Source organism: Pocillopora damicornis, chromosome 4 (assembly GCF_964200805.1).
Source record: "Pocillopora damicornis chromosome 4, jaPocDami1.2, whole genome shotgun sequence".
NCBI classification, from domain to species: Eukaryota; Metazoa; Cnidaria; class Anthozoa; order Scleractinia; family Pocilloporidae; genus Pocillopora; species Pocillopora damicornis.
In genome coordinates, this window is record NC_142673.1 from 10,573,613 (window position 1) to 10,601,112 (window position 27,500).

Below are 27,500 nucleotides of genomic sequence, written 5' to 3' on the forward strand. Positions count from 1 at the left end.
CTTGGCAGCGCATCCATGTAGACTTTGCCACCCACCAGTCCAACCACTATCTCATTATGGTTGATGCTCACTCAAAGTGGCCAGAAGTGATTGGTCCCATGAAAACCACCACCGCTGAAGCAACAGCCAATGCGATGCGCAACATTTTTGCAAGATACGGCCTTCCGAAGCAAATCGTTAGTGACAATGGCCCACCTTTTCAGTCTGCTGAGTACGAGGAATTCTTGAGACAAAATGGCATCCAGAAGATATTGGTTTCACCGTATCATCCATCTTCAAATGGTCTAGCTGAGCGGTTTGTGCAAACCTTCAAGCGCTCTCTAGAATCCTCATCATCTGATCCATCCTGCACACTGCAGCAGAGAATTCAGAACTTCCTTTTGTCTTACAGAAGCACCCAGCATGCCACAACTGGCTCGTCCCCAGCCACACTGTTTCTACAAAGAGAATTGCGCACACGTCTCTCTCTAGTGAGACCGGACCTCGCCACTCATGTTTCCCACCAGCAAGTAAGGATGAAGATGCACTATGACAAGCATGCTAAATTCCGAGAAATTGCTGTTGGCGACACAGTCCTTGCACGCGACCACTCGTCAGGGCAAAAGTGGCAGCCTGGAACCGTCGTACAACGCCCCTCTTCACACTCTTGCCAAGTTCACCTTGATGATGGGCGAATTTGGAGGCGACATGTGGATGACGTCTTGCAGAACAACTCCCACTCTACAACAGCTGAATCTGGTGTACCATCTTTGGAGATGGCAACCCCAATTGTTCCAGAACCCAAACCGGTTAGCACACCTGAAACCAGTTCACATCCACCTGATAACTCAGCTCAATCGGAGACAACTCCTGCCTCCACAAGTCCTATGCTGCGTCGATCATCCCGCTCTCACAGACATCCCCAGAGATTGATTGAGGAGATGTGAACTGAACATTATTAATGAACAGTTGTTGTTGTTACTGACTGATAGTTAGTTAGCTAATGAACTCACAGAATACTTAATTCTAGGGACACTGAAATGGAGACTTGTTAGTACTAAGTATTTGTTTATTTTTCTTATGAGAGAGCTATTCTTAACAAATCTCCAGGGGGAGGTGTTATAGTATGGAGATGTTTGGTATTGACTGTCCGTTGTTGTGAGCCCGCGTAGTATGCAGTGGTAATGTTACCATGTGCTCTTAACAATATAATCTTGCTGTTGACTCGCCATCTTGTGTGCGTGTACACTCTTCTAAACCCCCAAAAACATAACAGTAACCAAACTTCAAAAAACCAGTATACTGCAATGGACTAATTCACTAGAGCAACACATGACTGTCCTCTTATCACTCTCTTGGCTGATGGTCCAACAAAGAAAACATACCTATTAGTGGAGCAGTTCCTGAAATTCAAAACAAAGTCCATTCGAGGCAAGGAGACAGTTCCAAAGGTAGGGAGACCTTTCTAAAAATAATTATCTTCAAACAGGGTGCCTTCTGAGTCACAAAAGTGGTTTCAGAACAGCCCTGCTTTCTGCATTTAACAATAATGATAATAACAGTAATGATACTAATAATAATAACAACAACTTGATAGTTACACTTCATTTGAAAAATGTAATATGTTATCACAATTGCTATTTCCCTCTAGAGAAGAAAATGCATGCTTATGAGAAGTTGCCTGAAGCCAAAAAGGACAAAATCAGGGGAATACTTTTTATAATGGACAAGTATTCCATTTCATGGCAGGCTTACCATAAACTACCTCAGCGGGATCAGACACCACCTAGATCCTACTTGCTACAGGGATGTCAAGGCACCACAGACTCTAGTTAGGATATAAGAAAAGCACCTGGGGACCAAGTGGGAGCTGAGTTACCCCTTGAGGATCTACTCAAGCAACAGCTTGAAGAATATGTAAGTGAAACAAGTTAAGCAATTTAATTGAGTCTATGGTTGCAAAGTGTGTTAGCTTGTGGGAGCCACAGCAAATGAACAATCAGTCATAAAAGTCCAAAGGAAATAATTTCACACTTTTAGCACATAGCTAAATTTTTATCTGTTACATTTTTCTCCAGCTGAAGAAGTCCAACCAACCAGAAGACCATACCGTATCATATGTATTGTGCAATGAACTAGCTTAATGAGGATATAGCTTCACGTATCGTATTTCTGTGGGACAAAAAGCAATGTGACCGTTTATACACATAGTGCTCGAATACAGTAATAAAGCTTATATTGGCTCTCCGTGAGTTACCAACCCATTTGACTGTGGTTGTCGTGTTCTGCAAGTTCCTAAAACGGTTTAGAAAATAATTTTCATGTGTGCGAACGCAGTGAGTTAAAATGAAACAGAACTTTTCCACAAACTTTGCGGGAATATCACACAATTTAAAACTACTCAAACCATTTCTTGAGTCGTTGCCATCAAGGTCGTAATTTACATCTTTGATTGACGGACTCCGCGCACGCCTTTTGTTCTCTCTGATGTATTTTTCCTTTTAATTTTTAACAAGCACAGCGGGTGCCAACTTGGTGTGACAGCTCTGAAAAGAAACCAGAGGTCCGCCTACAGCCTCAATGGCACGCGTTCGTCGAGAATGGCAGTCGTTTTGGAAGTTGCTTAACGGGAATGGAATGGAATACATCGCGTAAACAATCCATGTCTGTGACATGATGACACATCTATGCTTTTGAAATGATACCGGTTGATACTTCGTGCACAATGAAAGAGTCGAGAGCCAGGTAAGTACGTGTCTAAATTCAGCTTAATTGTACAAGTTCACAGTTCAACTTATGTTACAAGTAAGCTAGTGCCACGTAGCCCTTTTACAATATCGTACATGCCTAGCAAAGGTTTTGATTACCCTCCCATAGCAAGAAGGGTTTTGAGCGGAATTACGCGAAACAATTCCATGTTTGAATTAATTTGGCCACAGCGTTGCATTATTCAATAACTATTTCCATTCAAGCTTGTTTACTAGAGTCTTGAGATGCATCAAAATCGAACGCAGCTCCCATGAGGACTTGGGAAAGTTTTCCATATAAAATTCCCTGTAAAATCAGTATTACTATGTTCCGAAAGTAAAGATGATCCATATCTGACTATGAACCAAGTTCGCTTGTCACAGGAAAAAATACCAAAAATCCAATCTCTTTTTTACTTGGTTTTTCCCTGGATTCATCAACATCCATGTTCAGATGAAAGCCAAGTTTGGATTGAACCTGGATTTTTCTTGGATTATTTTGTTCAGTATCGAAAATCAGTGATTTTTCCTGCTCTGGATATTAAAAAACAGGCTTCAACCTGGATTTTTAGAAAACCAAGAGGCTGCACTCTGTTTTATTTATTATCCAGGTTTGGTAAATCAGTCTGGATTACTAAATATCCTGATTGACAAACACCAAATCTGGATAATTTACTTGCCAAAACTGGTTTTTTCCTGAACCCAAACCTGGATAAGAGTAAAAACAACTGAGTGGGATTTAACAATCCATTTTCTTTGTTATCCAGGTTTGGTAAATCAGTCTGGATTACTAAATATCCTAATTCACAAATGCCAAATCTGGATAATTTACTTGCCAATTATGTTTTTTCCCAAATCCAAACCTGGATAAAAGCAAACCAACAGTGGAATTTAACAATCCTTTTTCTTTGTTATCCAGGTTTGGTTAATCAGTTTGGATTACTAAATATCCTGATTTACAAACACCAAATCTGGATAATTTACTTGCCAATTTTTTTTTTCCCAAATCCAAACCTGGATAAGAGTAAAAACAACAGTGGACTTTCACAATCCTTTTCTTTGTTATTTAGGATTGGTAAATCAGTCTGGATTACTAAATATCCTAATTTACAAACACCAAATCTGGATAATTAACTTGCCATGCAGATGGCTTTTTTCCAAACCCAAACCTGGATAATAAGCAAAATCAAGAAATAATGTAACAAACCTTCATTATCCAGATTTGGTAAATTACTCTGGGTTTTTAGAGAATTACATGTATACCAGTTAACATAACCTAAATCTGAATGTATTTGCCACTCCTAATTAATCCAAAGTTCTGTTCCACCTTCTTGAAGAATATCCAATAATTAATGGAAACAATAAAGATTACTGAGTGTATAAAATAGATACACCCCACTATAAAATGAAGGTGTGCTGAACAGTATTTAGGCATCTTTCCAAGCAGTGCCAACCCATTCTCCATCAACAATGGACACAATGCTTTTGAAATGGATTGTCTCCTTCCTTTGTGGTCTCTCCCTTATCCAGAGATTATTGTCATCACAATGGGAATGTTTTACATAGAAAAATCCTCCAACAGTCAGTGCACGGTAGTTCACATCTGTAACCAATGCCCTCCAAAGTTCCTCATCCTGACCAGTTACAGAAACAAAATCGCCAACTTCAGGGTAGACAGCACAATTACCTTGGGGAGATTCACATCTTCCCTGCAAAGCAGGTCTTCTACAGTGTGTAATGAAGAACCTGTTCTTACACTAAGTTCAATTGCTTCAAATATGCACTTTACAATGGCATACTTTAATTTCTGATCTTCAGTATCAGGAGCAGTTCCTCCATTGTCATCCCCATTTATGCCATTACCATCATCTCTAATATCATCCACACCTTCAAAGTCCATTGGGGGGTCCACATCCTCAACATCAGAAAGGTTTTGATGTTGAGGAGAACAAATTTGTTCAAAGTTTTCAGTTGCATCTTCATCTTCTACTTCTTCAGTGGCCAGATTGGTTGAGGTACCACACTACAAACTTACTGTTTCCTCTTGCAAACCAGTGAATTGGTAATCTGTAAAAAAATTAATGCATTTATGTTACTTTTTAAAAACCAAGTATAAAATAAAAAATAAGTCTATACTGAGAATTATCATCAGGAACTCGAGGAACTGCAATTGTTTATGTTTGCAACAATCTCACTATGACATTTCTACATTGAACTCAATTCTCCTCGAAAAAAAAATCCAAACATGATCATCACAATACACAGTTTAAACAATGCTCCCGGAAAACGTGAAACTATAAAGCCTGGAAATAAAACACGTGTTTTTGGAACCGTTTCGCGCGGACTGAAAGTTGATTTGCCCGATAGTGGATGTTTAGAACGATAAATTACATGTTGTCTCGCCTGCCACTTTTAGCTTGCTTTGCATTGAATTGGCAGCGGATGTGAAGAACGACAAATACATCTTTGGAAGTTAAATTTTGGCAGTTTATATGTTTGGTGCGCTTGGAACCGACCTTTATTCCGGGCGAATCATCTTTTAGGGGCGAAACGGTTCCGGGCGAAATGACCACAGTTCGACAAAAGTGAATATAAAAAACAAGTTCATAATTTGAGCAAATTACCTGCTACACTGACTGCATTGGAGGCTTCCAAATTCCTCTCAAATTCTAAGTGGGATATTTGGGTTCGGTAATTCACAGGTTTTCCATTGCAGGAACTGCAGCAACAGTGAACATGAACTGTTTTCTTGGCAGAACAAAAGCAGAGAGAAGATGGCTGTCTCTTTCCTCCCTCTGCCATGTTTGCAGCTTGAATTACAAGCCATACAGCTGTTAGATTTTTCCTAATTTTGGTTTCCCTGTTCTACGTAGAAGTTAGTGTCACGAGACCTGTTTTCCATATTTGGTATTGTACACGAGGTTTTCTGTTCAGATTAAAAATAGTTCTTCCGCCATCTTGATCTAGTTACTGTGTTCCTGGCCTTTATTCGGAATACACAACAACTGGCGACGAGGATGGGATTCCTTTGATCAAGCACAAGCGGTTAACAGGAGTGGGTCGTACAAATCACGTTCAAAAAGGGACAGAGACGACGAAAATAAAATTATGCCGGACGAAGCACCGAGCGCTAACACGAGTCAAGCCATCGGCAAAGTGACAAAGTTTGTGGTGGGAGCGGATTGGGAGTCCTACACCGAACTGGATTTTTACTTTCTTGCAAATGGGATCAAGGAACCTAAAACAATGAAGGCCGTACTTTTGACGAACCTTCCGGTGGAGACTTACCAATTGGCGAAGGATTTAGTGGCCCCCACGCAACTGAAAGATGACGCCATTACCTATGAGATCATCGTGGAGCGAATGCGGGAACAACTGAAACCTGAAAGATCTGCGCTGGTTGCGAGGTATGAGTTCGACAACCGAGCCAGGAATTCTGGTGAGTCAGTTAGTCATTATGTAGCCACGCTGAAGCACTTGGCCACAGAATGTAAGTTTGGAGAGGCCATGCGGACCGAGCGCCTTCGTGACCGATTAGTTTCAGGTATCCGCGACTCGAAGATGATTACGGAATTGTTGAAAGTAAAACTCGCCGACCTTTCATTTGATCTCGCGGTTCAAAAGTGTTTGGCCATTGAGCAGGCTAATAAAGATGTTCAGGTGCTTCAGGGAGAACAAGGGCCAGGCACCCCAATCAATAAACTTGACACTGTCAAAACTGGGGAAGAACAAGCCATATCCAAGCCACCACCTAGGGCCGAGGGTCCCCGAGGTAAGGACAGTAAGAAGTCTAAACATTGTTACCGCTGTTCAGGGTCACATAACTCACAAAAGTGTCACTTCATGAAAGAACGCTGTTTTCATTGTGGCATCATTGGACATACACAGAGAGCCTGTAGGAAGAGACAGGCCACCTCACAGATGACTGAGGCTGGAGTCAATGTCATGGAGGGTGATGATTCCGAAGAAAGTGATGGAGAATTTGGGAACCTGTACCATGTCTCAGACATTAAAAACACAAAGCCCATTTCACTCAAGATCTACCTTGAAGGCCGCCCAGTGACTATGGAGCTGGATACAGGTTCAGTGGTGTCAGTCATGAGTAAGAGGGTGTATTTGGATTACCTCCACCACATTCCTTTAAAGGACACCTCCTTGAAGTTGCGCACATACACCGGAGAGTCAGTGAAGCCTATGGGGTTTTGCCATGTGACTGTGCAGTATCAGGGACAGTCAAAGAAACTTCCCATATATGTAGTGAAGAATGAGGGACCCACCCTTTTTGGCAGAGAATGGCTGGAATCTATCCATCTGGACTGGCCCTTACTTCGTCTGGAAACATCCGACACCATTCCAGCCCTGGAAGATGTCCTGAGTAAGCATGGAGATGTTTTCTCTGAAGGATTGGGCAAAATGAAGAATATCCAAGCACGGATCCAAGTTAAAGAGGATGCCCGGCCTCGATTCTGGAAAGCCCGCCCAGTAGCGCTGGCTCGTAAACCAGCAGTGCACGAAGCATTGAGAGAGCTGGAAGCTGAAGGAGTTATAAAGAAGGTAGCTACTAGTGAGTGGGCTGCTTCAATTGTGACACCTGTGAAGAAGGATGGCAGTGTAAGAGTGTGTGGTGACTTCAAAGTGACCATCAATTCACAGCTGGAGGTAGACGAGTACCCACTTCCCCGCATTGATGATATTTACGCCAGCCTAGGTGGGGGAACGTTGTTCAGCGTCATTGACCTTCGTCAGGCTTATTTACAAATGGAGGTTGAGGAGCACTCCAGGCTTTTCCTCACCATTAACACAACCCGTGGTTTGTTCCAGTACCAGCGCCTTCCTTATGGTGTAGCTTCGGCGCCAGCCATCTGGCAGCGAGCTATGGATCAGATCCTGCAAGGACTACCAGGGGTCTTCTGTTACCTGGATGATATCATTATAACCGGCCATACCATAGAGGAACACCTGGAGCGGTTAGTCGCAGTATTGAAGAGGTTGGAAGAGTATGGTTTGAAAGCCAACCGAGAAAAGTGTAAATTCCTTAGAAGTTTTGTGGAGTACCTAGGCCACGTCATCTCTGCAGAAGGACTGCACCAATCCCCAAAGAAAGTAAAGGCTATCACTGAGATGCCGAAACCTCGGGATGTTACTCAACTGCGTGCTTTTCTTGGCATGGTCCAGTATTACGCCAAATTCTTGCCCGATCTGGCCACTCATCTTGCTCCACTTCATCGGCTGTTACAGAAAGATGTGACGTGGTTGTGGGGAGCTGCGGAACAAACTAGTTTTCTTGTGGTGAAAGAAATGTTGCTACAGGATAGGGTTCTGATGCGCTATGACCCTGACTCACCACTAGTTCTTGCCACAGACAGCTCCTCGTATGGTCTCGGAGCGGTCTTGTCACACCGTACTGCTAAGGGAGTAGAGCGTCCTATCGCTTATGCGTCCCATCGCTTATGCGTCCCGGTCCCTGTCCGAAACAGAGAAGAAGTTCTCACAAATCGAGAAAGAAGCATTATCTTTGGTCTGGGGTGTGAAGAAGTTCCAAATGTACCTGGAGGGTCGCCACTTCACCTTGGTCACCGACCATCAGCCTTTGAAGTACATAATGGACCCCGGGAAGGCTGTGCCAGTCACAGCAGCAGCGAGGATTCAACGTTGGTGTCTCTTCCTAGGAGCTTTTTCATACAATATCGAGTTCCGAGGTACCAAGCAACATGCCAATTGTGATGGTTTATCTCGCCTACCTCAACCATCAGCGCCCGCTGACAAGCCCGATGAAGTTGAAATATTCCATACCACCGTTGTCGAGGCCCTCCCCGTTACAGAGCACGACTTGAGAATGCAGACCCGTAGGGATCCAGTACTTTCCCGTGTTCTGGAGCTTGTGCAGTCAGGATGGCAAGGGACCGAACTTCACCCAGAGCTCATCCACTATGCCCATCGCGGTAACGAAATCACGATTCATCATGGAGTTCTAATGTGGGGTAGTAGAGTAGTCATCCCAGCCAAACTGAGAGAGAGTTTTAGAAACGCTTCACGAGGGTCACATTGGTATGGTCAAGATGAAGGGTTTGTCCCGGGGTTTTGTTTGGTGGCCAAACATTGACAAGGACATAGAAGGGGCCGTCCGAAACTGTGAGGGATGTCAAGAGTTGGCAAATAATCCAGCCCGTGCACCCCTGCATCGATGGGAGTACCCTTCCCTTCCCTGGCAAAGACTGCATATTGACTTTGCCGGACCAGTCGAGGGAAAGATGCTCATGGTGGTGATCGATGCCCACAGCAAGTGGCCGGAGATTTTCGTGATGGAGATCACCACTGCTGAAGAAACCGTTAGCACGCTGTGCTCTCTGTTTGCCCGCATGGGACTCCCTGACCAGATGGTGTCAGATAATGGTCCACAGTTCACGTCCGAAACCTTTAGGAAATTTACAACTGCGAACGGTATAAAGCATGTCACTGGTGCACCTTACCATCCATCAACCAATGGTCAGGCGGAAAGATTAGTACAGAGTTTCAAGAAAGGAGTTAAGGCTGACAAGTCCAGTAGAACCCTGCAATACAAGCTTGATAGGTTCCTGTTAGCTTATTGATCAGCGCCACACGCCACTACTGAGCTTAGCCCTGCACAGCTTCTCCTGGGTCGGAATGTTAAGACAAGGTTGGATCTGATTAAGCCGGATGTTTCAAGAAAAGTTAACAAGAAGTTGCTCCAGCCCAATGACCGCACTTTAAAGTCTTTTGACCAAAACCAGAACGTATGGGTCCGCAACTACCGCAGAGGTCCAAAATGGGTGCGTGGCACCGTCATTGAACAAACGGGTCCAGTCCTGTACAAAGTCAAGGTAAATGACCAAACCTGGAAACGTCATGTCAAGCAGCTACGGGATAGCAACCTTTGCCCACCTGACGCGGAAACGATGGATGATTGTGCTGTTCCGGAGGAGGTCGAACATGACACACCGCCTGTAGTTACGGAGACTGAGTGGAAGGATGCACCACCTTTGGCTGTGACGCCTATTGGGGAGTTTTCCTCTCCAGAACCACAAGGTCATCAACTAGATCCAAAACCTGAATCGATTACCACCCGTGCCAGTCGTTTGGTTAAACCACCTCCTAAGTTGAAGGACTATGTTTGCAGCTAGAGGGAACTGTGGTGTTTCTTTCTGTGGTCACAGTACCAACATGTTATCTAAGATACTTTGAAATTTGTTTCTTGGATTTTGTTTTATTCTTTCTTTTCATTAGCGTACTATTGAGTCTTAAAAGGGAGGAAATTGTTAGATTTTTCCTAATTTTGGTTTCCCTGTTCTACGTAGAAGTTAGTGTCACGAGACCTGTTTTCCATATTTGGTATTGTACACGAGGTTTTCTGTTCAGATTAAAAATAGTTCTTCTGCCATCTTGATCTAGTTACTGTGTTCCTGGCCTTTATTCGGAATACACAACACAGCGGTGTCATTCATTAATGACACCTCAGGTGTGTTTACAAGAAGTAACATTTGTTTTGAACCAATCAGAGCGAATCACGGCACGCCAAAACTAGCGGGAAATATTACTGTTTGTGCAATATGTCATGGCGGCTGTTCAGGCGAAGATGTGTCGTTCTTCTCTAAAGGCAATGGTTTCGTCCCAGTTTGTGATGAAGAGGAAAATTCTGACCTAGATTCGTCTTGCAGCACATTATCGGTAGATGAGAGTGAGAATAGTCCACCTCAATCTCAAGTGACGCCAGTGATGCTAAAAAGAACTACGAGCACGGGTTTTACTCCGAGCGTGGTGGCCGTGGATCAAAGAGAAGATGTCAAAGATCCGAGAGGTAAGTTCCCGCCAAAACAGTTTTGCTTTCTGACTAGTCAACTTCTTCTGCCCGGTTCTTAGTTTCTTTTGTTCTTGCTTTTTTTTCAGACTGGGATGTTCAGCGTGTCAAGGTCTGGGCAAAAGCACTATTTAATGATGAAGGCATAGGTAGAAAATTCGAGGAAGAAGAAATCGAGGGGCGTACACTGCAGTCTGAACGCATCTTGTCCGATGCATCGATGGACAACCTTGGAAAGAAGGAAAAATTTGCCACTGCCGTCCAGAATCTTTTCGGTAAATTTATCAAAGTCACAATAATGATAATACAGTCAGTTTTTATTTTTGAGGTTTCTTCAAGTTCTGAATAGACCCTTTCACGGTTTCTGGCGCCATCTTTGTTGTGGGCAAAATTTACAGCCAAAGTATGGGAAAAGTTAGGAGTTCGAAGCACAATAACTTAAAGAAAATTAACACTCTGCAATTTCTATGAATAACAAGGTAAACGTACCTAGCAAAATATTTTATTGGGTTAAATGTGAAGGACACATACATGCTGGGAAGCGAGAAATCGCATTTCTAGTTTTTCATACAAATGCTCCTAAACTTCTTCGCGCTAACGGCGGCTCAGTTTTCAGACAAATGTATGTAAAAACAAAATCCTTACGTTTTTCCAGCGAGTTTATATTCCTCAAATTTGGTCAGTAAACTCTTTTACCTGGTATCTTGAGTTTGTAATTCAAAAATATTTCGGAATTAGAATTTTCCGTGAATTATTAGACATTAGATTGCTCACTTTTCCCATACATTTACTGTAAATTTTGCTGTGTTTGCCCCCAAACAAGATGGCATCAGAAACCGTGAAAGGGTCTATTTTGGTTATCTGCAAAATAAGGTGACATTTGCAAATATTTTGTGCATATATTGTGTTCCCATAATACCAAACTGGTTTTATTAGTTTATAATCTAGAGGTGCTTCCAAAAACTACAGCTAAAATACTGAGATACACCAAAATGGTTGCTTCTTCTTGCTGATATGCATGCACTACTTGAGACTGGAGACCAACTTACTTTGAGTGAGATTGCACCGTTACATTTAGTTAACTTTCCAGTGAGTTTAAAACGAAAACTGAACAGTCTCATGCTGTAATTAAATACACAAATGCATAAGTTTTAAAGGCGAGTATAAATTACAAACCTGTACTTTTTCTGCAGGGCAGAAAAGACCTTGTTTCCTAGTGTAATGAGAATAACATGACAGTTGGGGAATTTTTCTACAGGCAGTGTTGTTAATCATGAGCGGAAAAAACCCAAGCTAGTGTGTACAGAAAGGTTTAAAGATATCGACAGAATTCTTACAAACAAGGAAAAGGACACATTGACCTCTTTAGACCGCAGTGTCTACAATACGAAGTAAGTTGGATTAAAACATATTGATGCCCCAGTTGTGTTGTGATTTTCCTTAGGTGAGCTACAAACTATTGATTCTCTTTGCTATTAACACATCCATGGAAATGCTGAAAAATGGTTTCATTTGTTAGAGTTTATTCTTATTCCTTTTTATAGGTGTTATGCAGAAAGAAAGAAAAAAAAGTTCAGTAGTGATAGAATTCTGGATGCCCTCATAATCTCATTTTGCATTCTTAGGAAGAAGAAAATCATTGCTTTTGCTAGGACTGTCTGGCCTGATGATCAACCCACCCCTTGGTTTAGAAACAGTGCAGGAAATTCAAAGAAGCTCCAAGAGATAACGAAGCAGTTGGCTGAAGATGAATCTTACACATTCCCCAGAGCAGGCTTAGGAATAAAAGCCATTGATGAAATTATTAGAAAGTACATGCAAGAGAGAAGGCGGAAAGAAAATGACCCATTAAGTTCACAGAGCGATCAGGACTCAAGGAAAAGTAGCAGTAAAGGTAGTCCTTCCATACTATCAGCACGGCAAGATAAAGTACAAAGCTATGAAGCCTATTTTATTGATGGTAAGTCATTGCTGTTCTCTTTTTTCTGTTGTCAGGGGATTGGTTTTCTTTTGCTAGTATCCAGTTCATTCACAGTTCATGTTATTTTCCCATGCACTATTACAAAACCAGTGCTTGACAAAATGACCAGATGACTGTTGCACAACATTAAAGCAAGGGAATTATGAAACCTTTCTTACAAGGATGAATTTCTCCCAGTTTTCCAGTTACATATATATACAGTATGCACTTCAGTGGTATAAATTTTAGTATGGTCTATATGTTGTGTCCTTAGACAAATGACTTTTCCTATGTTGACAATTGTACTATATCATAGACAAACTGTCAAATTTCAACTTAATTACCTTTTTTATTAAGGCAATTGGTTCACTATATCAAAGGCATCTGACACACGGTATTTTATTGTCTAAACTTTACCATTATGGTGTATGTGGAACTCCTCTTAAATGGTTTGAAAACTACTAACAAATTTAGCTATGAAATTACTATTTCTGGAATAACGGTAATACAAGAGTCATCCTTAAGTTTGGTTCTACTGTTTGTGTTTATAACACCTTGGGCTTGAGTATGTCATGAATGAGGAATTAAAGTCACCAACAGACTATCTATGAAACTTGTCAACACAAACTCTAGGGTAATGTCAATTTTTAATATCATAAAGCACTAATGACAGATAAAAAGCAATTGAATTTGGCTGTGGTCTTTTTTCAGGTCTGAGCTTGATGTCAGCAACTGCCATTCTTCTTGTCTGGTTTGGGAAAACAGCCAGCAATGAGATCCGACTTGATGATTTGAAAAAGGAAGCCAAGAACATGGGCATGACTTTGTTACGAAACAAAGACAAAAACACTTACCTACGAGCAGTGGCCTCATTTCTTGTGCAAAACAAAAAGGTTTCAATTACTGCTGGCGTAGCATTTGATAAGGTTTCTCAAGATAATGTCTCCATCAGTCAGGATGTCTCACGATCAGTTACTCAAAAACCTTGCTTATGACCAGTTCTTAGCTGCTCTGTGTTTTTTTTGCAAGCTGTTGTGTTGTGAATGAAAACTTCTCGAATAAGTTTTTTTCCAGTTTAAAGATGGACGTTTAAGTGAAAGGAATGCTGCACGGCAGTGTGATAGGCGTGCATAGGTAGCATCACAATTTCACTTAGAATGCAAACACCTGAATTTTCCTTCTGTGATACCTTAAGAATGCATTTTGATGTTTAAAGCCAAGGAGTGCTGTACAGGTGTGTGATAGGGATGTCCATGTAGTGGCCTTAAGATGAACATGTACAGGTAGTACTGAGCTTATTGGCTGGTTTATTGTATAATTAAATGTTTGACCGTTAAAGGAATACTTGGACTGCATTCTTTATTTTCTTTGCTGTTATTGACTTCGACAAGATGGAGATCTCATTAATCTTAGACTTGACATAAAATGTTTCATACAGGGAGGTGCCGTAATCCTTGGCTGGGTATACCATTTATTATTCATGGGTATCCCATAAATCCCTGACTGGTGGTGATCTCATTTTCCAAACATGGAGATCTCATAATATTTCAGTGATTTGTAATGACATTTTCCAAACATGGAGATCATGTGTATCCCAGAGAGGTTATCTTATTTTCCCAACCTGGAGATCTCACAAATTTGATACTGGTTATTCCATTTTCCGACAATGGATATCTCAAAAATCCAAGAATGGAAATGTCATTTTCCAAATATGAAGACAATATTAATCCTTGAATGGATTTTTTATTTGCCAAGCCTGGAAAATGGAAATAATATCCTGTTCTGGATAATTTACTATCCAAAGTTGTATTTTTTATTAATCCTCTCCTGGATATTGCAATTTCCTTTTTTTTCCAGTCCTGGCTATATAAGTGTGCCAGGCTTGGAATTTGTCTCAACCCTCACTGGATATTTCTTGATAAACCAAACTTGGGGAAATTGCATTTTCTCCAAACTTGGTTTTTTCTTGAAAACCAGGAAATATCCAGGCGAAAACCAAGTAAAAACTGGATTGGATTTTTCACATTTTTTCCTGTGTTGTTAATGAGAATACGGTTTTAATTTACCTTGATTTGGAACTCTGGCCTAGCTTAAACGCAGAACTTTTCTAGGACACGGAGAAGCGAATCAACTCCTTTAACCAAGTGCATTAAAAGGTCGATTTTTAAATCTATCATGTTCGTTCGTTCCGAAGTTAGCCTTTTTCTTGGATTAAAAAATTAAAAAGAATGTCAATAAGTAAATGCGTAACGGACGTGACCAAGCAACTATCAATACGCATTGTTTGCAGTATGATTTGGCTCCAAACTTCTTATTCAATGAACAATTGGAAAAATAAGAAACTCTTAACGGGGTCGTGACCTTTTCTTGTTGAGTCCATAATATTAGGTCAATCTTAGCCGGTAGGGCTTGTTTAGTGCCTGTGAAAGGAGTATTCATTTGAAAAATGAGTGTGAGGGTGACACGTAATTTTTGTCAAGGCAAGAATTAAGTTCAGTGGTCTACGTATACAGTTCAACGGTGAAACTACTTCAATTCAAAAGGTGACCTTTTCATGTGCCAAATATTGTGTATAAGTTATTGTAATTTATTTTGATGTCTAAGAATTCTATTTGTTCTTATAAAAAAACAATGGATGCAAGTTCAGAATCTCAGCCAGTGATGGTTAGACCCAATTGGATGAGTAAGTCAGTCTACGAAAAGTTCTAGTTAGAAAATTGTTATCAAACACTCATTTGAAAAAGTTCTGGTCAAAGAAGCTGAATTTTATGTTGTGAAAGACAAATTACCAGATGAAGTAAAAGGAAAGAAACATTGAAATGTAATGCCACATTAGCCACAATGCATGGTGGTTATGATTCTGATGGATTTTCATTCATTTATCTCATGCATTATAAGGAATTTTCAAAGAGCTAAGAAGTTTAGATAAATTCTGTATTTTCCATTTTGTATTTATTCACTCAGGAGAAAAGGCACAGAATTTTTGAGACTTATAGTAAAACCATATTGCATAACCAAGTTATTGAGGAAAAGAGCTTGAAAATTAGGCTTGTGGGAGAGGATTTTCAATTTAGCACACCAGCCTGGGAGAGTAAGGAGATGGATGGACTAAATAAAAAATGTATTACCTTCTGAAACCAGGTAATTCACCAATTCACTAAGTGCCAAAGCAATTAAATAGTGGAATTATCACAAGCTTTGGTGGAAATCTGTTAATAATTAATTTATACATTTTTAAATAGGAAGAAAACTATCTATCATGATATGGCTATCTCAGCTGATGGGAAACATTGGAATCAAGGTTAAAATTCAGAAAAGGAGTATTTATGCACCCCATCATCAACAGCTACGAGTTATGAAAGGTAAGTAAAACAGACAGAATCAACTTATTGAAATGGTTTCCACTTGATTAAAGTTGAGGGTGATATTAAAAACATTCTACAGCACTCAAAGGTTCCTTTTCACTCTCTTATAAACTTTTTCATGTTTCATTGGTAACAGTGTTTTGGCTAACATATTTGTTCTTTTGCAGAAATTCAAACAATTCCCCTGGAGCTTGATTGCAAAGGTTAGTATGTGTGTCCAGTAATTTGTGTCAAGAATTAAACTTGCTTATGATACTAAGACTCGTAGGGTATATTGGAATTAAATTTTCTGCAAATCCAAGGCTATCACTTGCAGAGGATTCTAGGCCTAGACTCGCTCAACTTGCTTGCTCTTTGACTCTCTGAGGATACTGGTCTTGGACTCACTGTGGACACCAGGCTTTGACTTGCTGAGGATACTGGTCTTTGACTTGCAGAGGATACTGGACTTTGACTCGCTGAGGATACTGGTCTTTGACTTGCTGAGGATACTGGACTTTGACTTGCTGAGGATACTAGACTTTGACCTGCTGAGGATACTGGTCTTTGACTTGCTGAGGATTTCAGACTCTGACTCGCAGAGGATACTGGACTTTGACTTGCTGAGGATATTGGACTTTGACTCGCTGAGGATAATGGGCTTTGACTCAATGAGGATACTGGACTCTAAGTCTGGCTCACTGAGAATAAGTCTGGTTGACTCGCTGAGAATAGGTCTGGTTGGCTCGCTGAGAAAAGGTCTGGTTGACTCGCTGAGAATAGGTCTGGTTGACTCGCTGAGAATAGGTCTAGTTGGCTCGCTGGGAATATGTCTGGTTGGCTCGCTGAGAATAGGTTTGGTTGGCTCGCTGAGAAAAGGTCTGGTTGGCTCGCTGAGAAAAGGTCTGGTTGGCTCGCTGAGAACGATTCTGGTTGGCTCGCTGAGAATAGGTCTAGTTGGCTCGCTGAGAATAAGTCTAGTTGGCTCCCTGAGAACAAGTCTGGTTGGCTCGCTGAGAAAAAATCTGGTTGGCTAACTGGGAATAAGTCTGGCTTAAGACTTAGAGCATTGTCTCAATCCTATTTTTCTCTACTTATCAGAGTAAAGTGCAAAGGAAGAAAATGAAATTGATTGATCATTTTAGTCAGAAGTGTTAGTTTTAAGCCACAAAATATGTGAATTATTTTTGTATTGCTATAATAAAAAATTATTTTCACCAACAATTCTGAAATAGGGTTAGTTATAGTGGGAGTATGTCTTTCTGTCACGAGAAAGACATACTCCCACTTGTTTTTCCTCCTTTTTTCCTAGTAGAACTGTCTAAGGACAAGTGATGGATGTGTGCTGTGTAACAATGAAGCTGTGCATGAATAGAAGTGGTAGGTGTGAATGATTTTTGTCTCACATTTGAACTTTAAAGTAACATCCCCCACCTTTCCTCCACAAAAAGATTACCAGAATACTAAATGCCAAGTTGTCAGCCCTGTCTCTTACAAGTTAGTTGATTTTTGGCACTTAATTTAGTTTATAATTTCCTATCCATGGCTTATATTTCTCCTCCTTGCCATGGCCATAATCACTGCCATTTCTGGGTTTAACTTATTTATCATTCTCGACCTAGAGTTCCTCCTTGTCTGTTGGAAATCACATCATCCATCTAAATGGCTTTTTTTTCTGTTAAGAGTGGTTCATCTTCCTATTACCCACCCCTGTCATCTGAAATTGACTTTCCCTCAAACTTCACACCTCACTCTTTGTATTTGTTCCTCTTCCACAGTTAATGACTGGAATGGGAATTCACAGAAATGCAGTCCAATGATATTTATCATGTGTCAAATGAATCTTGAATATTAATAAAAGTCGTTCAAATATACTGGCTGACTAACCAAAATTAGTCATGGTAGCATGGGTGAAAACTTATGGGGAGATAATAACAACCCTCTTAATGTAATTGCTGTGGCAGACCCGCTTTCGCCTATGTCAGAACAAAATTATCGTGTAGACACTAGACAAAAACACGCTTTTGGCGTCCCGATTTAATGACGTATCGAGGAAGGGAAACTCGATCTGGAAAACAGGAAGAGCAATAACTGAGCCATAAAGAGCACTTAAAAGAGACGCGGCTTGCTCACACTCAAAACTCAGAAGATACACAACACGCTAATGAAACAGGACACGTCCTTGTTTGGAACCAGGTTAAGGTTATTGACCCGTAGGGTCAAGGAAGCCTCCATATTAGACTCCATCCAATAACATCAATAGGGATCGCGGTTGACAACATAACAGCCGGTCAACAACAAAGAGGACTTAAAAGGAAACAACATGTACTAGTCGGAAAAATAATGAGGAGCGAAACGCACGAATGACAGTGCACCAAATCGACCAATGATGACAAACAAAGGTGTAGTAGACATGTTCGAATATAGCGGTTGATAGTCTTATCGCGCTCCTTGGCTGATTGATTTTGTTATTTCATGTGCAACATGGATCTCCTCTATTTTAGTAATTTAAAGCGCGCAAACCCTTCAAGGATAATCCGATGGTTTCAAAACCGGGGATTATTGGCCAATCCATTGCACTGCGGTGTGTGCAACCAAGACATGATAATGGTTCAACGAACTGATGCCCACGTGGACGGATTTCAATGGTAGGGAGGAGAATTTGTCTACTAGATTTCGCATGAAAGTAATTATAGATCAAGTGTTGAGGCCTCAAATATTTTAGTCTTCGTTTTGTAGTATTCCGGTAAAAGATTAATTTTGACGAAGTAGATGAAGACTTTTACGCGAGAGAACATTATCCTCTAAAATGCGACTAAGAAGCTCAGCAATATAACCATAATTATGGTCAGTTAAAATCAATCTTATTTAATCTCCAGCTTGATATGTTTGATTTAGGAAAATAAAACAAACACACAAAAAAGAAACAAAATGAAACCAAAACCAAAACAGCCTCAACATGAGCGCTTTAGTGATCATCTGCTCGTAATTTGTTCCTCGTGAACGACAGGCACCGCGCAGGTGGGCCACGGTTGACGCCCCGTTTTCAATTGATAAAATGTAAATTAAGTGTAGTTCGAAAGGATGTATGATTCCCTTGTCACTTCTTCATTTTCCATTTCGTTTTCCTTTGTTTTTCCTGAGACAGCTCGGATATTAACGAATCCCGGCAAATGTTTAAAACGGTCGTCTCATCTTGTCTCACCCTTTGTTTAGGAGATGCTATACTTGCAAGATGAAACGAAGCATTAGGACAAATTCTTTCTTTGCCAAGTTTCCGAAGCTACCTCTAGGACAGCTCATTATGCTAATATACTTCTGGTCGGTGGACCTGAGCAGCAAGAAGACGTCGCGGATGTTGGCCATCGCCAACAACCTGGTTTGCAAAGTATTTCGTGCCTTAGAGGATATTTGTTCCGTGGACTTGGCGACAAATCCATTTCTCCCGTTTCCGGTCGGAGGAGCGGCTGTTGTGAAATGTGACGAGAGTAAATTTAACCATAAAGCAAAGGTAAATTCAAAGCTTGCTAAGTTTAAGTAGCAGCATTTAATCAAACAAATTCCACCCAAGCTGATATGGTCTTATTCATAAAAACTCTTTAAAATATTACTCAAAGTACACAATTAGCAACAAGATCTAAAAAAACTTAATTGAGAGTGTTTTACTAAAATTGATAGTCTAAAATAGACTGTGCTGGACAAATCAGTTTTCTGACTGTGGATTGCAGACTGCATTAGCAAACAATCTTTGTTGAAACATTTTCCGATGATCGAAGCAGTTACATAGAAAAAGTTATGACGATATCTTCTCTATTAGTACAACAGAGGAAGACGAGCCCCTGACTCATGGGTGTTTGGCGTTCTATACACAGCCTCAAGTCCAGCCGAAGGCTTCTACCAGGTAGTTAGGCGTAGGGATCGGGCAACTCTTTTGCCGATTTTGGCCAAGTGCTTGCAACCAATCAGAAAAACTGTGCCTGATAACTAGGGTAAGTAACATGTAAAAGGATCTTGAAAGAGCCACGTAGTAACAATTAAATTCAAAAAACTGGTTTATGTCTATGTTGTTTCACAGAAACAAGATGAAGCAACTGAAATATTTGGAAAAGATGATGAGGTGAGAAAAATCACACATGGATCCTTTCCTTCCTTACTTTTTTTTTCCATTGATCATATTAATTTTGTAACAGCTGTAGTTAACATTCAAACTCTGGTTGATTACAGGAGTCTTTCTATGGGAATTTTGATCCCGATCAATCCCTTGATTCCACCATTCCTGGTAAGCGGAAAATTTTCTTTACAGAAGTTTCCATTAATACATTCCTGAAACAAAAGAGGGATCCTTCAATGCCACCGTTTCTGGTACGTAGAACATTCCTTTTGTAGAAGAGGAAAAATTCAATGCAGATAGTACAAACAGCAATCACAAGGTAAAATTGCATGTGATAAATGACCCTTGAAAGTCCCCATTCACTTTCCAACATAATGGCCAATTATACCATGGAAAAAAATTAAGCTGTAAACCTAGGTACTTGTTTCTGAACTTCTAAATATAGTAAACGTGAAATAAAGTAACAAGAAATCCCCTATAAAGTTATATTTTTCTAGACTCATAAGCATAAAGGAAATTTGCCTGCGAACTGCTACATTAAAAAAATAAAGGCCTTTTTCTTTACCTTTAAAGATGACAAGGACAAGGGAGAGCACAGAGATAAGGTTGAGGAGAACAAGACTTTAAGTGAGGGTACGATTTGACAAACACAATTTATTAAGTGTTGTGGCTAGTGAATTTCTTCAGCTTTCTAATTTGCTCAAAGCATTCCAAAATGGGAAATTCCACTCCCAGATGACCAATAGCAAAATCCTATAAACAACTCACCACAACAATTTCTTCTTACTATACCCACAGAACTAGAAAAGAAGAAAAAGAAGAAGACACGGAAGAGAAGAAAGAAGAAAAATATTGCATCTCTGCAAGAAGGCAACAAAGAAACTAGTGAAAGAGTAGAACTTGTAAATGAGAGCAACAATTAGCCTTTAGTGACTGTGCACTGCCTTGCACTTAGCCTTAAGTTTTCTTTTCATTCCTGTCATAAAGTTTTCTTTGTAAATATGAGAATAAATGATATCAAGTTTTCCAACATGTATTAGTTGTTTGGTATATTTGACAACATTTTCCAGAGGCAAAGAGATCATTGAGCTATAATAAATATGCTACAGATAATAACAATTTTTGTTTTGGTCATCATGGTCATTAACCAAATATATTCCCCTCATTATTTGTTTCTTAAAAACTCTAACAAAATCATTTTATAAATCAAAGCTCTCTTTCTAAAACTATCCTTTTTTCTGCGTCGTGATAGAAAGATTGGTGATCCAAGACCAACCGAAGCAATCTCATCCCTGTAATAATCTGGAAAATTTTTTGTAGCAAAGTTAGATTTCTCATTTTAATCTGTATTTATTTTGATTATATCCCTGAGATAAAAGATGGTTTACGAGGAAAAACTCATTTTAAGAAAGAAATTATCATTCATGTCTTTAAAATCGAATATCCTATGAATACAGTCTTCATTAAAGAAAAAAAAAACTAAAACAGCACAGTATGATAAAATATTCCTTGCATTATGACACATGAAGGTTCAGGAACATTTGACCTTTATTTTTCAAAATTTATATCTTTGAGATGGTTATAATTTCTGCCATCCCTCGTTGTGGAGGAATGAAGTAACTTTTGTATTGGGCCTGGAAGCTTTGAACTTTATTCGATACATATATTCAATGCTTTTTTCTATGTGCTGATATATATGCTACCAGCCATATAATAATATTGGTTAAGGCCTTCCCTACCCGTTTACCATACCAAGACATAGAAAATAGAACTTACCTTTACGTATTGTATATAATTTTTTTTTTGGACTGTTTAGGATGGGGGCTCTGATAAGCCTTACCAGCCTGACTCAGCTGACTCAGATGAGTGAGATGATGAAGAGGAGACTGGAAATGATGAGACTGAAGTTTCTGAGAATGAGAGTGATAAACCAAAGGAAGAAGTTGAGAAAAGTGATAGCGATGGAACGAAAAGCAATGAGGTGATGAAAGATGATGAAGACTCAGCTTCTGAGGTAAAAGATTAACCAGTGTCTTTCAGAGAAGAGCCTCATCTCAGATTTTAGGCTGTTTAATATTCATCAATCCATCCATCCATTCCTTTATTCATTTACATTGTAAAAGCAAAGATAAGTATTGAAAAGTGGTTTAAAATGCACCTAATAGCCCTCAAACACATGAATCTGAGCACCCAACCCTTGTAAACCTACACAGATGTTGCTGCTATTAATTTTGCTAATTAAAAATGTTTTTATCTTCCATCGACTATTAGACTATTATAATACACTTATTGCTATAATTCATATACATCATAAAAGTTTATTTCTGCTAAACTTTAATTTCATGAAATTTCTCCTGCAAAAACCACATATCAGAGTATCTAAGTAAAATTATAATTTCTTTTTCTGCAGGATTCCAGCCGTGAAGAGAACAACAGGGGCAAGCAAAGTGGAAGTGGAGGCACCCGGAAACGCCAGCGCTGTCCTATAATTTACTGTAAGTCTAAAGTTGTTCACATGCCTAGGCACCTGCAAGACGTCCATGGGTGGTCGCGAATGCATTGCAAAGACAGCACTAGTTCGTTATGGCATGAGAAAGACTTATTCTTTTTCGCATCCAAAGAAAGCTTCAAAGAAGAAACAGCACACAGAAAAGGAGGCTAGTAAGAGCAAAGGATCAAAAGACTATCATTACTATCGTTACTGCCCCCTACAAGGATGTACAGCATTAGTAAAATGGCTACCTCCACATCTGCGTAAGGTTCATAAATTGTCTCCTGATGAAGTGAAAAAGGCCCTTTCCAAGGTAGCAGGAGAGCGTGTTCGGGACTCCCATCGTGTACCTATTCATCAGAGAAGGCTCCAATGTCGTAACAAATTTCAAGATGAATCAAATCGACTTTCAGTGTCTGAACATTACAGCCAAACAGTACCTTGTATAGTCCTTCCAGACAGCGATGAAGAAAACAATGAGAATGAAGACACATTGGAAACTGTCAGTGGAAATGTCCATGCACATGAGGTGTTAAAGGACTTTAAGGCGTGGCTTCAATCAGCAGATGGAGGGCAGCTGGACGTGAAGACAACTGAGCAGCACTACAAGCAAATGTTGAAGCTTTTAAGCATCATCGATGAAAAGATGGAGGTGTCCTCATTATATGACGATCAGCTAATAAACAAGAAGTTTCTGGAAGGCTACGCCAAAAAGCAATACCATCCCAAAACAACACAATCTTATCTGATGAGCTTGCGCCACTTTTATTCCTTTTCCCTGACCACTGACTTGGGCGAAAGCACAACAAAGGAGAAGGTAATAGCGCTGAGGGAAAAGGTAGCAAGATGGTCTACTTCATTTCGTCTGAGCAGCACGAAACGACATTGGGAGAAGATGGAGGAGGATTTGCATGCAGTCATTTCACCAGGGCAGATAAAAGAGTTCGAAAGAAGTAAGGCCACCAGAGATGCAATCTGTCTATTAGGAAAATTGTCAGGCACGCACAACATAGACATATCACAGGGTCAGTACACTTTGCTTAGAGACTTTTTGATTGTCGAATTTTCAATCGACAATGCAAACAGATCTGGAGCTTTAGTGTCGTGACCGGAAGCGAGTTGTGTTACCTTTTATGTTACGTGCATGAACTGATTGCGAAACGCGTGATTGTAACAATAGGCTATTCATCTTAAGGAAAAAAAAGATAGAATTACACACAGATAAGATCGATTTAGGTGAGAATACCACGACATGTACCGACAAAGTGAGAAATATTAAATCTGGTGAAAATCTTCAGACGTGAGAGTTTCCTTTGTCGGCGAGCACCATTTCCCGACAAAAGTGGCGACCCTGCCAGGACACGGCTTAAAAGAAACAGAAAATTCATTACAGAAATCACACTGACCGCGTGGTTTCATCAAAAACAACAAATGGCTGAGCTTGAGCAAGCGGTGAAAAAGATCGACGCAAAGCTCCGAACGTTGAAATTCAGGACCAAAGAAGTACCGAGAATTCGAGAGAAGAAAGAACTGAAAGCGTTAGAGCGATTGCAAAAGGATTTGGAAACACAGCTAGACGGCGTTCATGAACAGAAGGTTCAAATACAAGCGCTAAAAATAGAGCAAGGAGACGACCCGAACGACGTGAGAGAATGGACATTGGAAATCGAAGGGCAAGTCGACGTATTCGAAAAACTCGCCGATAATGTGATAGTAGAGCCAAGGAATCTACGAGAGGAGACTTTACGCGAATTGAGAGACGAGGAGGAAAAGAAAGAAGAGGAGAAAAGGAATCGTCGTTACGAAGAAGAGTTGAAATTCGAGGAGGCAAAATTGAAGGTCAAACGCGACCACGAAAAGAAATTAGAAGAGGATCGAAACAAATCTCTAAAGGAGAGTGGCGCCAAGTTACCTAAGTTAACCATCACTAAATTTCAAGGAACCCACCTTGACTGGTTGAGGTTTTGGAGCCAATTCGAAACTGAAATCGATAAGGCTAGTATTACACAAGTAGCGAAATTTTCATACCTCAAAGAGCTTCTCACCCCCAAAGTTCGTGCATCGGTAGGTGGCTTGCCTTACAATACAGAAGGCTACGGACGAGCTAAAAGCATTCTGACAGCAAAGTACGGGAAACCGAGCGAAGTGTCCAACGCGCACATGAAGTGTATTATTTCCTTACCCACCATACAGGGATCTCAGCCAGCAAAAATACACCCATTCTACGAGAAGCTGTCAACTAATGCTCAAGCACTGGAAACCATGGGAAAAATGCAAGAGATAAATGGCTACGTTCGAGTTACCTTGGACAAACTACCTGACATCAGGGCTGACCTTGTCCGTTTGGACGACAACTGGCAAGAGTGGGGATTTCCTCAGATGTTAGAGTCACTTCGAAAGTGGTGCGAAAGAAATCCGTTGCCTTCATCCGAAGAACCAAGCAGTGGCAGAACCCTGCCGCCTAAATCCCGAGACAAATTGTTTAACTCGAGGCAAGACGAGTGGAAACCGAGACCATGCGTTTATTGCAAATCTAGCGGACACAAGTCCCTCGACTGTGACAAGATAGTGGGTGTGGCACAGAGAAGAAAGCACCTCAGTGAGAAAGGTTTATGTTTCAACTGCACTGGTACCAAACACCGAGCTGCTGAGTGTTGTATTGTGAGAAGTTGTCAGAAGTGCAACGGCAGACATCATACTTCAATATGTGACAGAGATTCCCAGCAGATGTTGCTAGCCACCAGTGAAGGAGCAGTCATTTACCCAATCGTGGTTGTCAATGTGGACGGCATAACATGCCGCGCGTTACTGGACACTGGGGCGGGAAGCTCGTATGCCTCAGCAGCACTTGTCAAACGACTTGGAAAGCAACCGTCAAGAATAGAGCACAAGAGAATTGACACGATGATGTGTTCGACAAACAAGAAGATTCAACAATACAACGTTAAGATTGCAAACACCCATGGGAGTTTCGAGATGGCAACCACAGTGAGCAAAGTCGATAAAAGTGTCCTACTGTCGGTGCCCAACCCAAGATATTCGGAAAACATCAACCAGTTCACCCACCTCGAAGGAGTAGTCATGGATGATGGAGACACGAAATCGGAACTACCCATCCATCTGATACTGGGGGCTAGTGAATACTCGCGGATAAAGACCGACACAAAACCAAGAATTGGAAAGGCCGGAGAACCCATAGCTGAGCTAACCACTTTAGGCTGGACAATGATGTTGGCCAGAAAGGAAGCACACCTGAGCAGTGTTTATCTCACCAGAACGTCGTCCACTGATTACGACCAGCTGTGTAGTCTTGACATGTTGGGCCTTGAGGACAGGCCAAATGGTGATCAGCAAACAGTGTACGACGATTTTAAAGAGCAACTCAGACGAAGCGATGAAGGATGGTATGAGACGGGGCTACTATGGAAACATGGTCATGATCTCCTCCCAAACAACGAGTGTGGAAGTCTACGAAGACTCGAAAGCCTGATAAAGAAATTACAGAAAGAGCCCAACCTTCTGGCCCAGTATGACGAAGTCATTCAAGATCAGTTGGCGAAAGGGATCGTAGAGGTGTCTTCAGACCCAGTGGGAAGAGAGTTCTACATCCCACACAAGCCTGTCATCAGAGAGTCAGCAGAATCCACCAAGCTGAGAATCGTGTTTGATGCGTCAGCGAGATCAAATGAGAAGAGTCCCTCCCTTAACGATTGTTTGGAGACGGGGCCACCCCTTCAGAACCTGCTGTGGGATGTGCTACTAAGAAACCGTCTGAAGCCAGTGGCGTTGGCTGGTGACCTTAAGCAGGCCTTCCTGCAAGTACGTATTCGACTAGAAGATCGAGATGCCTTAAGATTCCACTGGATAAAGAACAGAGATGTATCAAATGTGGAAGTGTTGAGATTTACCCGTGCATTGTTTGGCCTGGTGCAGTCACCGTTCTTGTTAGGGGGAACACTGCAGCAACACCTGGAAAGCCTAAAAGAAAGATACCCAAAAGAAGTGGAAGAGATCAAAAAGAGCCTGTACGTGGACGATGTCATTACCGGTGGAGAAACCAAAGACAAGGTGCGCAAACTAAAAGAAACAGCTGTTGCAGTTTTTGGGGAGGCGCAGTTCGAACTACACAAGTGGCATTCCAACGAGCCAGATCTGGAAACGAACGAAGAACCGAAGTCGGAAGACGAGAGACAAAGTTATGCCAAGGAACAACTTGGAGTTAAAACCGGAGAAACCAAGATGTTGGGGCTACCATGGGACAAGACGGAGGACACCATTGCTGTGAAGTTTCCAGAAGCACCCCCAGAAGTGACTAAGAGGGAAATGTTGCGGTTCCTCGCTTCAATTTACGACCCTCTTGGCCTAGCGTCACCAGTATCCCTCGTGGGGAAGTTCTTGTATCGAGAAGTTTGTGACCAACACCTTCCATGGGACCAAAGCGTACCCGAAAACATCAGAAGGCAATGGCAAAAATTCCAGAAAAACCTCCCAGACCACCTTCAATTCCCGCGCAGTTTAGCAGGCTTGCAAGAAACCATTAAAGCAATCGATTTACACGCGTTTGGAGACACAAGTGGGGCAGGATCAGCAGCTGTGGTATATGCAGTGGTTCATCAAGCTTCAGGCGTGAGCAGAGGATTGCTGGCAGCGAAATCGCACTTGGCAAAAAAGGGCCTCACTATTCCTAGACTGGAATTAGTATCTGCGCACATGGCGGCAAACCTCGCCGAGAATGTGAAGAACACCCTAGAAGGCCGGCCAGTTAGATCAGTCCATGGATGGCTGGATAGTACTGTGGCCCTTCACTGGATCAGAGGAGAAGGGAGTGCCTACAAGCAATTTGTGGCCAACCGAGTGAACAAGATACGAGACAAAGAGTACATTCACTGGAGGCATGTTGGTACCGACCAGAATCCCGCTGATATTGGCAGTAGAGGTTGCCAAGCGGACAAGCTGAGAGAGCTGTGGTTAATGGGTCCAAAATGGTTGACAGAGCCTGATCGTTGGCCAGCTGAAGTATTCACAGAACCGAGCAAAGAAACCGAAGCGGAA

At 41.2% G+C, this 27,500-nt stretch overlaps 2 protein-coding genes, 1 long non-coding RNA gene and 1 pseudogene across 7 annotated transcripts; 3 read left to right on the top strand and 1 right to left on the bottom strand.

Moving 5' to 3' along the window:
• Window positions 1–2,409: 2,409 nt before the first annotated feature.
• LOC149046781 (uncharacterized) lies at window positions 2,410–23,556 on the top strand. Of its 5 annotated transcripts, XM_089203754.1 has the most exons (6): window positions 2,410–2,724; window positions 15,745–15,864; window positions 16,035–16,070; window positions 17,162–17,226; window positions 20,531–20,590; window positions 20,756–20,905. In XM_089203754.1, exons 4-6 carry the CDS (start codon window positions 17,181–17,183, stop codon window positions 20,878–20,880), a joined length of 231 nt encoding a protein of 76 aa, XP_089059880.1. In that variant the 5' UTR covers window positions 2,410–2,724; window positions 15,745–15,864; window positions 16,035–16,070; window positions 17,162–17,180; the 3' UTR covers window positions 20,881–20,905. The 5 variants fall into 5 exon arrangements, 3 of the variants coding, with proteins under 3 accessions (XP_089059880.1, XP_089059881.1, XP_089059879.1); XR_016185804.1 differs by lacking the exons at window positions 20,531–20,590; window positions 20,756–20,905 and adding an exon at window positions 17,625–17,720; XM_089203755.1 differs by lacking the exon at window positions 2,410–2,724 and having other exon boundaries at window positions 15,467–15,864; window positions 17,159–17,226.
• On the bottom strand, window positions 2,735–5,540 carry LOC149046782 (uncharacterized). Its single transcript, XR_016185806.1, has 2 exons — window positions 5,351–5,540; window positions 2,735–4,793 (listed from the first exon to the last, which is right to left on the bottom strand). It is a non-coding gene; the product is annotated as an uncharacterized LOC149046782 (long non-coding RNA).
• Window positions 23,557–23,879: 323 nt separating the features above from the next.
• On the top strand, window positions 23,880–26,137 carry LOC149046783 (uncharacterized). Its single transcript, XM_089204153.1, has 2 exons — window positions 23,880–26,080; window positions 26,125–26,137. Exons 1-2 carry the CDS (start codon window positions 23,880–23,882, stop codon window positions 26,135–26,137), a joined length of 2,214 nt encoding a protein of 737 aa, XP_089060279.1.
• A 52-nt stretch (window positions 26,138–26,189) lies between these two features.
• LOC149046784 (uncharacterized) overlaps window positions 26,190–27,500 on the top strand; it is a 1,669-nt pseudogene continuing 358 nt past the window's right edge.

Coding starts and splice junctions, on each gene's coding strand:
- LOC149046781 (XM_089203753.1), top strand. CDS start 22,498: ATGGGTGGTCGCGAATGCATTGCAAAGACAGCACTAGTTCGTTATGGC.
- LOC149046783 (XM_089204153.1), top strand. CDS start 23,880: ATGGCTGAGCTTGAGCAAGCGGTGAAAAAGATCGACGCAAAGCTCCGA.